Source organism: Embiotoca jacksoni, unplaced genomic scaffold (genome assembly GCF_022577435.1).
Source record: "Embiotoca jacksoni isolate LCO1_2020_lvr unplaced genomic scaffold, fEmbJac1.0.p SCAF_96, whole genome shotgun sequence".
NCBI classification, from domain to species: domain Eukaryota; kingdom Metazoa; phylum Chordata; class Actinopteri; family Embiotocidae; genus Embiotoca; species Embiotoca jacksoni.
In genome coordinates this window covers 570,300-586,121 of record NW_027185454.1, presented here as the reverse complement: position 1 = coordinate 586,121, position 15,822 = coordinate 570,300, and the positions used below count along the sequence as shown (strand labels likewise).

Genomic DNA, 15,822 nt, shown 5'->3' with positions numbered 1-15,822 from the left:
ATACATCCGTTTTATTATGATAACGCCCTAGTTTTATTGGGGGGGGGGATTTATTCCCAACAACACGTTTTAACTTACAAAATGTTAATTCAAAACAAAAACTTTGAATTGGCTTCAAAATGGGGGATTTTCAAGAAAGATTCACAGGTCTAATAAAAAAAAAAAGTCAAGATGCTTGCTTTGGGTATCGATACCGTATTTTTTTTTTTTTTTTAGTTCTATCCACTAAAATGCACATGATGTTGTATTAAATCGTCCCGAACTGGATGTATGCGTAAATGCAGCGCAAAATTAAGAAAAAAAATAAATAAAAAAAAAAAAAAGGGTACATGTTCAAACAGCTTCCTGTCACGTGTCACCCAGTTGGATCATATGACTTCAGTCGATGAAAATGAAAGCTGTGTCCAGCTGGCTGAGATCTGCAGCGCTTATTTTGATTTGTAATGTTTGTTTTAACGCAGGTTATCAGCTGACTGAGCTGCAGGTAAGGCAGGGACTGTAGCAGCCGTAGTTTTTTTTTTTTATTATTATTATTTATTATTAGACTAAGCAAATGGCACATCACACGCACGCATCACAAAAAAAAACCCCCAAAAAACAACGTTTGTTTTGGTGGAGGTACAGTTGCTGTAGGTGCCAGCAAGGATGATCAGTCATCTTCTTGTTTATAACCGATGTTTCCTCGCTATCTTTATTTGTAACCGCAGGTATGCGCGCTGTGCAGCGGGACAGTCCGAAATGGCAGTGCTGTGGGTCCGTTTTGTTCCCGGTCCGCTGGACGGATAGACGGCCGCTGCTGCTTCAGAAATGTCAACACGAGCGACCCTGAATACGTCATCGGGTGAGAACTTTTAACGTTGCATTCATGGTCTCTCGGAAATATAGGAATTACATTTGAACGAAAGATTTGTTAAAACTATAAAAGCAGTACGAAAGGCGGTAAAAAAAAAAAATGTCCCAAGTGTGAAGAACAAAACTAAAAAGCACTTATCACTTATGTGACAAAAAAAAAAGCATCTGACTTATTGAATTTCAGCTGCAGTCTCTGTCCTTATTGAAGAGTACCTTGTTGTTTTTTTCTTTGTCAGGTTGGACCTATCCAACTGTTCACTCACCCATGTGGAGAATCTTCAGGAAGCATCGACAGTGTTAATGTTGTAAGTACAGTAAATACACTTTCTCATCCCTTTTGCACAATTAACAGTGAAGTTAGCCCATCAAATAATAGCACGACTGGACATTTCCCCAGCGAATACGAAGAGATTTTTTTTTTTTTTTTTTTAATGCAACAAACAAGAACAAGTCTCATCACTGCTGCAGTTTGATCCTGCACAATAATGTGAGCCTGTTACACAAGATAAATTGTATTGTTATGAACTTCTGAACTACTGCACTCAGTACAACATATGTCAGATGTGTGGCCAATTTCTCAGAATGATCTTAATGTTGATCTACTGGTAAGGAATACAAATATTTAACTACTTCTAAGAGAAAGAAAGAAATAGAGCGAAAGCAAACTAGTTACACGCAAGTACTTTATTAGAGCACTTTAATATAACGAATGTATAACCATGTCTCTATCACGAATGTTAATATTGTACCATTTGTCTTCACTTGATACATATTTGTATTACAGAGACCTCTCACACAATCCCACTGTCAACATCAGTGACACAGTATTTCAAGGGTTTAGTGAGTTAAATTGCATGTAAGTATTCTGCTATAAAAAAAAAAATTTAAAATAAAGTTATGAACGATTCTCGTCTGCATTAGCTTAAGTTTTTCTTAACTTAATTTTACCGTCTCTTTAGAATTTTGCCAGAAGACGTAGATTGTCCTGGAGGCAACATTTCTTGGGAAAAAGTGAAGGTCAGAGATGGAGACCGTCTTTGTGAAGGCCAAAAAAGTATGTGCAACCAGACTGGACAGCTGTGTAAGTTCCCATCCCGTAATCTTTTATTGCGACACGTAACTTCTAAAACTGCAGCAGTTGTTTTGCGGCACATCTATTCATAATTACTGGGACTCCACAGCCATGGACTGTCCGGAGAACTCCCTCTGCGCCCCCTACGGCCCCGGCTTCTTCGAGTGCAGCTGTGCGGACAGCTACCGTGGATACAAATGTCTTCGAGAGGTCGGTCCCGCAAGAAGCTTTTGTTATGTTATTACCTACTTCATCGCTAAATTTAAAGGCCATTACATTTAATAATAATCCACTTGAATTTTTGATTGTATAAAGTTGTGCATTTGTTGAAACTGTCAATAGGGGGAGTTCCCAGCTCTACAGGTGTTCGGGCCTCTTGCAGCATCTACGGTTGTGATGTGTCTCCTGCTGTGGGCCACGCAGAGACGCAAGGCCAAATCACTCTGAGGCTGACTGGCGGGCGACCGGTTGTAATCTGACTAAAACTGACTGTTTTAAAAGGGAAAATGCTCACAAAGTCTGAGGCTTCCTTCTAAATATTTTATACATTTTGCACCTTTTGTGGGGCAGCTATACTTTCTTTAAGGTGAATTTTCTTTTACTGTATCAATGCAATTTTAGAGAAAGGATTTACTCCCAAATTTACAATTTGTTCTTATTTTGTCAATAACAACCACTATTAATACTTTAACTCTATTTTTAAATGCAATTGACTGACACAAGACGATAGTGAAGGTAAAACCCCCGTGGTTATTGAAATTATTCAGATTTGCTCAGCGATTTTTGTGCCAAACATGTACTGAATGTGTATGAATTTACACAAATACTAACTTTATGTCCAGAAGCATGTTTTTGGAGAATTTGGGCAACAACATGCAACATGTAAATACACACTTCACTGACAGCAAAAACTACGTCTGTTTTAATGTATGAATCGTGATGTGAACCATCAAGACTGCAAGCTTAACTGACATTTGATGTTTGTGCTTTAATGGAGATTTTATTAATTTAAAGGCAACGGTGTATTTCAAAAATAAAAACAAAAATAAGGAGGGACATTGAGTTTAACTACTACAGTTTGTCATTCAAACACCAAATACATAACACCGTGTTTGGAGCTATGTGATGTTTATGCTTCTTACATTTTCAGAATCTTATCACATCAGCTGTAAGTTGAAACAAGGCACAACACGCGAGAGATGCTGTTAAATTACACTCCACTATCTAACAGTGCATCATTTTTGTGTGGCATCTTTTGTTCTTCGGTCACTTGTGTGGTAAACGTCTGGATGTTAATGGTCAAGTTGCTTCGATGCTTCCTCCGAATAAGATCCAGGGTTCTAATAAAGATTTTAAAATGGTACGTCTGTTTCTTTGTAATCAGTGTTTGGAAGTACCTAGTTAACTGTTATTAAATTATAAAATAAATGTAACTGTAATCAGTTACTGAGAAGGAAACATGTAATATAATTAGTTACGTTTCAAAATGTTGATGATTACAAAGGGGTTACATCCAAATATATTCTTTTCAGTAAAAACTTGACGTGTCTGATGTAACATTCACGCTATGGCTTTGCATATTTTTGCCACACCAAGTGCCGTCTGCCTATCTCTAGACAGGCTTCATTTATTTGGCAGGTTGAGCTCAAATTTTGAGCCTCTATTTTAATTGCTTCTCCTGCTTGAATCCACACCGAGTCTCGCCTGCCAATCAAATCGATGTGTTTGCTGCAGGCAACCCAAGGCAGTTGGATATATAGAGGACATATAAGTAATGTGATTTTTGTGACCGACCGGTGTCGGTGGTTAAGTGCAATGACGTTGAAGTCAAGAGGGTTTTTTTTCTAAATGTAGTTTCATGGATGGTAAAAATTTGGCGTAAAAGGTGGTCAATGCATATATTTCTATATATATATGCAGTCTATGGGGATACCCCTATCTACCACCGTTGTTACATTATGCATACACTGTTTTAAATGATCAAATGTTTTTGTAAAACATGACGGTCCTACGTGGATATTTCATTTATGAAGTCCAGTCAGAGCTACTGTATGTTCAATACGTGGCCAAATAACTTATATTAGGCTAATTTGTATTGTTTATATGAAAACTGAAGCACGAATATCATCAGAGCTGGTATGCAAAAATATGTTTCAAGACCTGGTTTATGTCTTTCTCTTCTTGTGTCGAGTCATTCAAAACAAAAATTTATGGGAGCCATAAAATTCCTCTGAGATACTTGAGCTCCAACTGTAGTTAGGGAAACTTTTCTGGCTAGTTTAAATTTGCATGCTGTGGTTGACAACTGTGAAGCAGAGTTTGATTGCTCCGCTTTGACTGCAAGCAATTCAATATTCTGTTGTTAAGAAACAGTGGATCGATTAACATCTAAATACTAACATCTGAAGAACTGGCCTTCTCATCACATCCCCCTGGGAAACAAATCTCCGCAATTATCCAATCATACCATAGAAACACACATGGACACCATTTAAAAAGCATATGCCATTTCCGATATATATTTATTGCATGCTAAAAGCACGATATTTTGTGTTGTGTGCAAGCATTCATGCACACAGACTCAAGACAATCAGCCTCTTGGCTCAGTGAGGTGGAGGCTGTTCACTGGTCCACGTTTTTGACCCGCAGCACCACGGGGACCGAGGTGCACGGGATCATTCCCAGATCTGTGATGACTAGGTCCACAAAATCAGGCGGCGTCACGTCATACACCAAGTTAAGCAGGCCAAGAGAGGGCACCTGCTGCCAGTCCTCCAGCTGGGTCTTACCTTTACGGGTCACGATGAGGTCGTCTGGGTCATCTGGAAAGGAAAGCTGGAGGTAAAATGGCGGCTCTGACAGCTCTATATATAAATGGAGGTAACACAGAGTAACAGCAGAATTTGAACTGAAGGGATCCAAAATTGCTTTCAAGAAACATTTGGCGATTGTAGCAACCTAACAAATCTTATACGCCACAGTTCTTTCCTTACCGAGTTCATTGGATACGAAGGAATCTGTCTGCACCCTCTCACAGAACTTGTAGGTCTCACAACACACCAGCACAGGCACATTAAAGGCTTTGGCCACCAGAGCTATCTGCGACGTCCCCACTCGAGACATGACGTAGCCGTTGGCCAGCAGAGCGTGAGCACCGAGGAACACCTTGGAGACCTGGAAGAGAACAAAGAGAACTGCTCGACAAATCGTTCTAATGTGACGCCTTTATCGATCCACTTTGGCTTCATGGCTACCTCTGGAAGGATGTAGGAGACGGCCGAGATTAGAACGTAGGTGCAGCTGATGCCTTTCTGGACCAGGCGCCTCAGGGCCTCCCTGCCCTCCAGCCGAGGCCTGCTGTCCACCACGATGACGCGGAACTTCCTGCTTTTCTCAAAGGCCTCGCACAGGATGTGGTTGACGAGTGACGAGCTGACAGAGAAGACGGAAGGAGAGATTAAAATTAGACGGGATAAATGTTGAAAGGAAATGTGGAAGGAAGGACAAAGTTTGAGGCAAGACAAAAAATAGGGAAGAGAAAGTGGTTCTGCGTGTCTGGATACGTGAGTGTTCCCTTTATTTACAACAACAACAAAAATGCAATATAATGACCAAACTCAGATTTAAGAGTTGAAATTAAGCACAGTTACAAGAAACATGATTTTTAGTGTGTACATTGGCTTACCATCCATAAACTAGGATGACGTCCCCATCACTGATCTTTTCTATGGAGGACTTGGCGATAGCTTTAGCAGCAAGAATGATCTTCTCATTAATGTAGCAATCGATGCAGATCTGCAGTTTGCTCTTTGCCTAAACAGAGACCATGGAGTGAAAAGGTTGGGAACTTAAAGAGTAAAAATGAAGTGTATTGTGTCAACAAGTCTTAAATGAGTCAAGTGTCTTGATTATGGTAATGTGGTGTGTGAAACTAACCTCTTCCTCTTTGCATTGACTAGAAATATTGGAGATCTCTTTCTTGATGTATTTGATTGCGTTACCCATGCTGGCTGACAGAGGGCGACACTGATTCAGAAAACTGAAAGAAAAACAAGGCAGGAGGAATTATAAGTGTTAAAACTGTTAAAACAAAAACTGAATTGAATTATTCAATTTGTGAAGTGATAAATGATGAGAAGAGTTAGAGGTGTAACTTATTATTATTATCTTCTTAGGATCCAATAAGGCTAAAACATATACTGATGATATAAGACTTACATTTTGTATTTTATTTTACCTGATATAAGGTTTCAGCTTGTTGACCAAGTCTCTAGATAGCTCCTCATTTGGAGGTGTTGTATAGTCCCTTATTACCTGAGGTGAAACAAAACACATAGATTTTAGCTTTAAATCTGTCCACAATAAAAAAAAAAAAAAAAAAGCAGATGCCAACTTCACATTATTTTTAGGGTTTTGATGCAGCCCATCTTCGCCTTTGACCCACATATTAAGGATAGGTAACGGCTATGGCTATATTTTCTTAATGGGGTTGTCTTGATATTATTTCATTATTTTGACCCCCCCCCCCAAAAAAAAAAGCTCATTTACTTGTGATAACGGGGTTAATTTACCTCATTATCACAAGATTACGACAGCCTTTTTCATTTTACGCAAATTTTATAGTGATATGTGAAAGCTAAAGTTTTTTTTTACTAGTTCACTACTTGTTTACAAACAGCGTGAACCAAATCTCTTTTTCTTACCGAGTCGACGTAAATACTGGCGATAGGACGGTGGGACTGTAAAGGACTCAGAATGAACGGTACCTGTTTGAAAGCATGCAGCAGGGCAACAGAGCGAGCGTTGGACCCGGCCACGATGCCCTGTGAATACTGGAGACCCAGTCGAACTATAGCAGGATGAATCACCGTGGAAGGAATGCTGCAAACACAGTCAATCACAATCAATGAGATTTATGGTCATTTTAACAGATGAATATGAATTATTGGCCTTGCATGGATCAAAGTCCTCTAAAGCACACCATCAGCCTGTTGTGCTGTCTGGTCTTAGGTCAGCTTACCTGACTTGCTGTGTTAGAGGCGCTTTGCGACTGTACTGGTGGAGATGAGAAAACAGGCTGACTTTGTAGCCGTAGTCTGAGCGGAGAGGGATCTGAAATCAAACACACAACACGATGTTCAGAGTCATTTTGTTTACTCTGCAACGCACTTTGACAAGAGAGCAGCGTGGATCACAACCAAAGACCTGCACAGCAAACAGCTCGGCGTCGTAGGCGAACAAAACGCGTAGAGTGAAATGAAGACATCGTACCGACCTACCACCTCCGGCTTAATGGAACAGTAACTTCACATCCGTTTCATTGACTTTGTAACGACAAAGTGGTTGATTATGTTGGATTACAAACATTATCGTGGGTTAGCAAACCAAACGGAAATAAGAAAAACGTTAAAGGGACACTTTTTGTAAAGCCTGACCTCGATGGTTTTTACCTTTTTAGCAGCATCGTGCTCTGGTGTCTGAAAGAAATGTTCGGTCACATGCAGTTATTAGTAATGGCGACGATTTCTCCAGAGTTACTGGGTAAATCATAGAAATTATGCAAAGAAAATAGCAATGAATAGCAAGTCAAATTTGTTAATACAGGATTGTGACTTTTGTTTTGTTAGAAATAATCCAGTTGTAAGGAATAAAAATGTTCCAGTTACAAACCTGACACCTGTAGGAGACCTCTTACTTCGGACTTGCATTGCATGTTAAACATACATCACATATGTCTTTCTGCTGAGTACATTTACAATAGTGCCTTTTCATGAGGCTCAGGTGCAGTGGTAACGGTGGGCAGTTAGTGGACTAAAAACGATGCATTTTCATGCAATTTTGGAGCGTTATCATGAGAATATCTATTTAAAAATGATCAAATTAATACAAATTTGATTGGTAAAGCAAAGTTTACAGTGAAACTACAGCGGCTCAGGTGCTGTGAAAAAAACGGCTGGACGCTACACTTGAGAGATATAATGGTTGGGAAAACCCTGCTGCATGTTAGATAAATTCAAATAATGTCGTTACTTGCTATTAGAGCATCTAAGATCAGGCTACTTCTAATTAAAAAAAAAATTAAGCCCATTTCTCAGTTAACAAATGCTCTTACAATTCTAGTTGAAAAAAATTTCCCCTTGGGGATTAATAAAGTAACTACCTACCAACCTAGTTTATATTAAGTTTATGATGTCAAGCCATGTTGAGTCAGACAAAGCATGCTTTTAGTAAAACGGTTCTTTAGTAGTTACACAAAACGTTTCCCACCTGTTGTCTTTCCAGCTTCTTGGCCAGTTTCTTTAAAACGTCTGGGTTGTCCACTTGAATATGTTCAGGAAGTCTCTTCACCACTGAAAATACAAAGTGTGTCACCATCTCCACAACACCCTGATGAGCCTAAAACATTAGGACCACCTCTGCCTGATATACTGTTTGAGGCACGGACCATGCAAAACCTCTGGAGATGTCCTGAGGTTTCTGATACCAAGACGTTGCCGCCTTTCAGTTTCCGAGATCCTCCGACAAAGTGGTCTCTCGATGACAATTTGGCCAAAGTCCTCAGGTCTCTGCTCATTTCCGAGATTGTTCACTTCACATCGTATATATATATATCCCAGCTCTTGACATGTGGTATTGTAACTACTGTTAGAAAATAATCATCGGTGATTAGTTGTACTGTTTAGGGTCATCTGTGTACGTAGCATGTTATCTCAGATTGTCAGAACGATGACTGTTAACCTGGCGAGTATATCCGTACCTGGCTGCAGATCGCTGGGCGGTGTTTTGGATTTAATTGTGACGGGCTGCTGTGCAGCGTCTCCCTTCTTGCCATGTTTGGACGCCCTGTCAGCCTCTTGCCGAGCTCTCCTCTCAGCTTTCAGCTCCCCCTTACTCTTAGCGGGTTTGTCTGCCGGGGAAGGAGCCTCTGGGGCAGGCACGGGAACTGGCGCAGGAGCAGGCACTTCTGAGGGAGCTGGAAAAACACCCAGCGGACATAGACATAAATAAAAAAAAGATGGATCACAGTGAGAACAAACATTTCTTCACGTCTTCACGTGCATGAAAACGACAACAACCCTTCGGCGCTGTCCAAACAATACGCACCTTTCGGTGTTGTGGATTGCGTTGGAGTCTGGGATGCTGCAGCAGTTGAAACGGCCGGCTTCTTTCCTTTCTCACTTTCTTGTGAAGCCTTGTCATCTTTTTTCTCTTTGTTTTTCTTTTGCTGTTTCTTCTCTTTCCTCAGCCGTTGCTTCTCCTCTTTGGTCAGCTCTTTGCCTTCATTCTGTTAAAGAGACCGTGTCAGGAAGGGTAGTCCAAAAAAAACACACACACACACACACGCACGCACACGCACACGCACACACACGCATTGAAGCAGATATTTAACCGTACACCGTATGAGACGGTCACAAAATTCAAAGAAAACCAAAACTCTAACCTTTACACGTTGAATATCTTCTTTCCTTTCAGGTCCATCTGGAAGACAAGAAATTCATTATTCATTGAAACATGTGGATGTGCCAACATTTCAATCATGATGTTTCAGCGGCATCGTGCTAACAGGGCTGGTCCGCCGGCATCTATTCGCAGCACAGTACCGGCTGATAACACACATCTTATTACATTATTCTACTAATTTTACAAACTACTGGAAAAGATGATGCAATAACATCGCGATGTCTGCCGTTAACCGGCACTGTCTTTATCGCAGCGGTGCCGCTGGCTGACTTGCGATGCTAACGTTAGCAGTATTAGCATCGGGAAATTAACTCCGCCTGCGAGTCAAAACTGAAGACCCCAAAAGAAAAACTACAAGCACCGGATGTTTCTTTGTTACAACCGCCGCAGAGAAATAAAAAAAATACCTGGAAAGTGTAATAAAGTCCAGCTGTTACACACTCTCAAACTCACCTGTCACTCCACTGTCAGCCATGTTTACGATGCTGCTCCACTTCCTCTGCTGCGGAAACTACAGCCGTTAAAAACGTAGAGCGCCCCCTAATGGAAAGACGGTAGACAGTAGAAAATGCACCCTGACGATTTTCCAGTTCATCAGTGGTGGAAAGTATCCAAGTTAATTTAGTCATGTAATATTATTCTTAATATAAATTTGAGTATTTCCATTTGATGCTACTTTATACTTTTACTCCACTACTTTTCAGCGGGCGAAAGATTGTACTTTTTACTCAATTATATTTATTGGGCAGCTTTAGTCACTAGTTACTTGTGAGATTACAGTTTTTCACACCCCTCCTGCCCTGTGGAAACATGCATTTTCAAATTTGGTGATTATCTATTTGAACCTTTCTGATATATTGAAGGATAACGTTCATCTCTGGGTTGAGAAAATTCTCCTTCTTCTTGAGGTAGATTTTCAGACAGGTAAAACAGTATTGTGTGTTTGAGCTTGTTGACTTTTTACAGATATTTTTACAGGGGACTACAAATATGATGATCTTGTGCAATATGATGCATTTCTGTGTACTAAACTAAAACAAATTAGCTCAACCTTATATTACCACAGTAAAATGTGCATTCATGCAGCAGTAATATTAATGCATAAATATATAATAGTACAACACTGCAGAGAGCATTTCCTGCATAGTTTATACTTTTATTATTATACTCATCTATACATCTCATACAGTGTTAATTATATTTATTTGCAGGTCTTGCATTTTTATTCTTGTCTATATAGTCTCTCTGCTCATTCTACTTTGTCATGTGTAAAATCTCCTACACATCTTACTGTGTATTGGTGTCATATCTGATAAATATAAGCAGTGAGTGACAACATTTTGTATAAAGGTTATCATATTTACTAATTTGATCATTATCATTTGATAACAAGCATATTTTCTCAGCTATCTCCCTTCAAACCCTGACAGTTACATCAATGTGAAGTATATTTTAACGACAAGCGCTCCTTCAGTCTGCTCAAGACTTGGATTTTGTTCATTTCTATGTTGTGATGTTATGGATAAATTTTTAACATGCTGATGTTAATTATCCATAGCTAGTGCAGTTTTAAGTCTTTGTATTGCACCTTTAACAGCCTACCATTTGTGAAGTGCGACATGAAAGGGTAGCATGGCTTACGGGGTTCAAATTTACATCTACATTTTTTAGAATTAGCTGTTTTGACTGAGAGTGAAAAATTCAGTGTCTTTATAACGAACCCTTTCCTAAGGACACAAGTGGGTGATGAAAGTGGGTGTGCAATACTGAAAGCTGAAACATCCAGGGATCTCTGTGTACTTGTCATTTATTTGGATCCCCATGAGATTTTCACAGTTACCGGAGAGTTTCCTGCATCCGAGTGTTTTGCTGGCCTTGTGAGTATCTTGTTACATATCATTCAGCACAACTAAAAACATAATCACTTAATGAAATCTGAGTATTGTTTACATTATTATCGCTATCCATGGTACTGAATTCTCTGGACTGGACCCAGTGTGTACTGTCAGACTCTGGATAACATCATTTAATGACGTCGGGCAACAACTGCACTGCTTTTCTGAGTACATTATTGACTACATTATAATTCACTGTACATTCTAAATGACCAATAACTGAAAAACAAATGACAAAAAGTACTTGTATTACCACATTATTTGTGAATGCAAAGGTGGATAGTCAAGGTGTACAGTGTACAGTAAGGTCGGAAGCATATCTGTAGCTATAACTTCAGACATTTGGGTTGTATTTTTAATAGTACAATGCGAATGAACATCATCTTTCACTCTTTTCTTTTTGTAATACGAAAATTAGGCACGTTGCATGTATTTTATGTGTGATCAGAAACAAGAAAAAAAAATCACTCATTAAAAAAATGGACAGAAGCAAATCAGAAGAATGTAAATTGAACAATGTACATTGTCAGGAATCTTTTATTTGCTTTTTAAACACACATTGCCACACTGGAAACAACCAATACCAAACTACTACAGGAAAGTAAATAAATCTATAATCGATAGTGTATAGTCTCTCTGTCACCAGACTACCTCCTCCTGAGTAAGCAGCATTCCACCACAACGCCACTGTGTCTTTGATTCCACGCTGACTCAATTCACGACGCGGTAGCTGGTTGAAGGGGACCAAACCTCACAGAAACACCTGACTTGGTTCCGTTTGACCAGCCACAGCAAGGCGTGTTGCTTCAGCTGCAAAGAGGCAGAGCCAGAGAGAGGGAAGAGAGCAAGGAGCGGGCATGCAGTGAGGAAGACCGGAGGGAAGGTTACAGGGGTAAAGGGAAGTAGAGAATGGAGAGGGGGAATGAGAGAGAAGAAAGAGAAAGGTGGAGATCATCTGGAGTCTTCTTCAGTCTTACCTGATGAAACACACAGAGAGAAAGAGAATATTATCAACGAGTCAAACTTGGTTACAACATAGAAAGAAGTGGCACCGTGTTGTCAAGCAGATAGTTCCTATTTCGAGGTTTGGGAAGCCTGACAGCTGGTGACATTTCCCCATTTCCTTCCAGACCCAGCCTACAGGAGTGAACTTTCACCCTCGGTGACAGCTCCACATCTCTGGCCTCCCTCCCCTCTTCCTTTTCTGAGAGTTCTGCGGTTGCTATAATGGGTGACAGCTGTGGTCTGTCAATCCTCCTTGACTATCAGCAGTTGGGGCAGGGCAGGAATTTTTGCAAGAAGTCCCTGAGACCCGATCAGTCGCCCGAGAGTAATGCTAACTGTACACGTGTCTGAGTGAGCTGAAGGAGAGGGAATAGGCCTTTCACCTGTTGTCCTGCCACACACACACACACACACACACACACACACACACACACACACACACACACATGCTTATGAATCCTGACATCCGCCTCCCGTCTCATAAAACAGACAAAGGCACACTCAGGCAATGTTGTTGAATGAAGCCTCACCTTTGAGAGCAGAAATGAATACACGTTAAATAAAAACAGTGTTGTGTCTTCTCCCCAGTGTGGTTGAAGCTGAAGTCCCCTTGAAACCACACACTTCCTTACATTCCATAAGTGGTGTATTAATATGGGGATATAAGGAAGCATGTCCTCACAAGGGGTAACAACTGGATGCACCGCTCCTCGGACACAAAGCACCCTTTCAGAGTCGCACACGAAGAGAAGCGGGAACAACCGGCTTAACAATGGTTAACTGTGACAGAGTGAGCGGAGAGGAATGGGGCCACAGAAACACATGTTGGCGGCTTCGATCATCTGCGCCACCAAAAATGTGGAGATGTAGAACTTTTGTTTGACAGAAGAAATAAAAATTGTTTGGCTTGTTTTCTGAATGTTGTCTTCCTGTAGGACTTTTCAATAAGTGAAAATAAGTACATTTTTTAATTAAGATTCTGCTCAATTCAAGTCCATTCAGCTTTTTGATGCCAATGTGATGATGCTGAACTGTGTTTAAATAACTCTGGAGGGTGAGGCGAATACTGACTTCCAGCAGACAAAGGTCACAGCCTGATGTATTTCCTAAACATCATGTCAAGTCAGACTAAAATGCACCTTAAAAAACTGTTTTTAAAACACAATTGATACAAAGGGTACATAGTTTAAAAAAAAAAAGAGAGAGCTTGAATAGATTTTAAATATGTTTTACTCACCTTCATTGAACTCTGTTGTGCCTCCTCTTGTATTCTTCTTGTGGTTGAGATGGAGGCCACAGTCCGCCTCTCCTTCACAATCACTCTTTTTCTAGTCGTGATTTCCTTGATAAATCTAACCCCTGCTACGACAACTAGCTCCCTACCAAATGGCCGGTTAGAAAGACTAGCCCACCTACTCTGATTAGACTGTGATGGCTCCTCTGAGAGACACATACCAAGACACCAAATTTTCCTGATTTCTTTCCTGTATCACACCTCAGCTTCCCCTCACCTGGCAGTGGTGTCGGGCTCTGCCACGTTGTGTTGTGTCTTGACTATAACTGAGGCAAAACAAAACATCTAACAAGTGCTCTGACACCTGATGTGCTGCCAATTGAGAAAACTGAAGTAAAAGGAAACTAAAGGATTCAAACCTGCTGGTGAATTTAGAAAATTTGGGGTTGACTGAATATGGCAGATTTAAACGAAAATCTAGGACCAAAATCACTTTAGACTATTACAAAATAGATAGAAGTCAGACCAGCCTCACTCCTTGTCCCTGAAACTGTCCTTTTCCCTTTTTGCCACCCATTAAAGCTCATCTCAAACTAACCCTCCACTCCATAAGTTTCACCCTCTTCTCTCTTCCCCTCAGCCCTCTCCTGCGGTCAACCATCCTCCTCTGTATCTGCCCGGTGGATTGTGCCCACAACAGGCCTTGTAGATCAGCCTTTTCTATCCCGCCAGGAGCGCCCCCCTCCAATGCGGCCTCCCACCTGTTGGTGTCCTTTAGAAGCCCGGGCCTCTCCTGCGCCTCCTGTCCGGCCCAATCAGGGCCTTGACAGGGGGGAGCCAGCCTGTGAAATCACACCTCTCAGCTGTTCACACTGGACTCGAGACACCCTACACCCCTGCCTCTGTTCAGCCCCCCACCCCACCCTGCCTCTATTTTACACTGAATGTCAATGGCTCCTTTTTGGAGAGAAAGAGAGAGATACAGAGAAACAAGGAAGCAACTGCGAGATGGGCGTGTTTTACTGGGTTTTTGGGGGTACAGTCAGTGCAGCAGTTACAGTCGGCCGTGAGTCACAGCTGAAGCCAAGGTTGAATTTCATCCCAGTTTGGTTTTCACTCTGGCTCCATTGTACAGGAAAAAGAAGAAGATGTGACATTCAGTGTTATCAAATGGCTTCACCATTTTCAATCCGTTTTATGTGATGACATGATGATTTAGATGAGCGGGGTGGCCACACAATCCGCTCCACAGTCGAAGCAAACGAGGGCAATGCTTTCAGAAATTGTAACGTAACCTTCTGTCCATGAAGCACGGCCAATGATATGTGAGGAGTGTGAATAAGTTATATGGGTGTTCTTGTGGCACCATAAAAACAAGCAATAAATTCTCCAGTGGCCACAAGGTGACCATCCTGCCACCATGGCACTTACAAAACAGTGGATTTAAAATAAGCTACTTTTGTGGGAGGGGAAAAGAAAATTGGAAAATTACTAAAAAGTAGCTACATTTGAGCCACTTAACCAGTTCGAATGTGACTTTTCTTTGTTGATTTGTTCTCAGTAATCAGACAGTTTTGATCGTATGACAGTTCTGAAACATGTGTGTGACCATACAGTGATTACCAATATCGTGGAGGCAAACAGGCCGAGCTCAAGGGTTCATTTTCCTCTGCAGCAAGCACAAGCCGCTCCACTAAGGTCAACACCTGTGTTCTAAAATCAGCGCCGGGGATGGGTGTGATAGGAACCCGGGCCTCATTCACAGAAAGCTCGAGCTCAGAGAGGGGGGCTTATATTGAAACCCAACGCTCTCGCTATTTTCGAGGCACTCACCTTCCACAAATAGCAACCCCCATTGCATCTTTGTAGCTCCCCTTTTTTCCTTTTTTCCTTTTTGCTCCACCACAGGATGTTGTCTAAATTCGACAGTTGTTCAATATTTCCCATGGCCCCAAGCCAAGGTGTATCACAAATGCAACATTTCCACTAATGTCAGCTATGCACCAAGGCCTTGCCAGTTATATCTGGGTGCTGGGAGTATCAGATGACTTTTGTTGTTGAGTGGATTCTGGGGGCCCTCACACCGGACACAATGGTAAAAGACACAAATCGTATTCGTGCTGTTCCTCAAAGCGGGACAGCTGATCATTGTCACATACTCACTCAGAGGCCCCGAGGATTTGCCAACAAACAGATCAGCTAAAGACTCTCTTCTAATCATCTGTCTCTCTTTCATCATATGTCATGAATCATGCAAAAGAGCACATCTTACTGTGATTGTTTTTTTTTTATCTGTCAACCCC

General features: G+C 41.1%; 2 protein-coding genes across 2 annotated transcripts; one reads left to right on the top strand and one right to left on the bottom strand.

Moving 5' to 3' along the window:
* Positions 1 to 376: 376 nt before the first annotated feature.
* Positions 377 to 3,287, top strand: atraid (all-trans retinoic acid-induced differentiation factor). The gene is made up of 7 exons (XM_069142035.1): positions 377 to 484; positions 708 to 841; positions 1,089 to 1,157; positions 1,637 to 1,708; positions 1,812 to 1,933; positions 2,034 to 2,134; positions 2,267 to 3,287. Exons 1-7 carry the CDS (start codon positions 386 to 388, stop codon positions 2,369 to 2,371), a joined length of 702 nt encoding a protein of 233 aa, XP_068998136.1. The 5' UTR covers positions 377 to 385; the 3' UTR covers positions 2,372 to 3,287.
* A 1,127-nt stretch (positions 3,288 to 4,414) lies between these two features.
* On the bottom strand, positions 4,415 to 9,891 carry eif2b4 (eukaryotic translation initiation factor 2B, subunit 4 delta). The gene is made up of 13 exons (XM_069142034.1): positions 9,839 to 9,891; positions 9,366 to 9,403; positions 9,029 to 9,209; positions 8,682 to 8,897; positions 8,192 to 8,274; positions 6,945 to 7,036; positions 6,691 to 6,805; positions 6,162 to 6,238; positions 5,861 to 5,963; positions 5,610 to 5,737; positions 5,179 to 5,356; positions 4,918 to 5,098; positions 4,415 to 4,746 (listed from the first exon to the last, which is right to left on the bottom strand). Exons 1-13 carry the CDS (start codon positions 9,858 to 9,860, stop codon positions 4,547 to 4,549), a joined length of 1,614 nt encoding a protein of 537 aa, XP_068998135.1. The 5' UTR covers positions 9,861 to 9,891; the 3' UTR covers positions 4,415 to 4,546.
* Between the last annotated feature and the right edge of the window lie 5,931 nt (positions 9,892 to 15,822).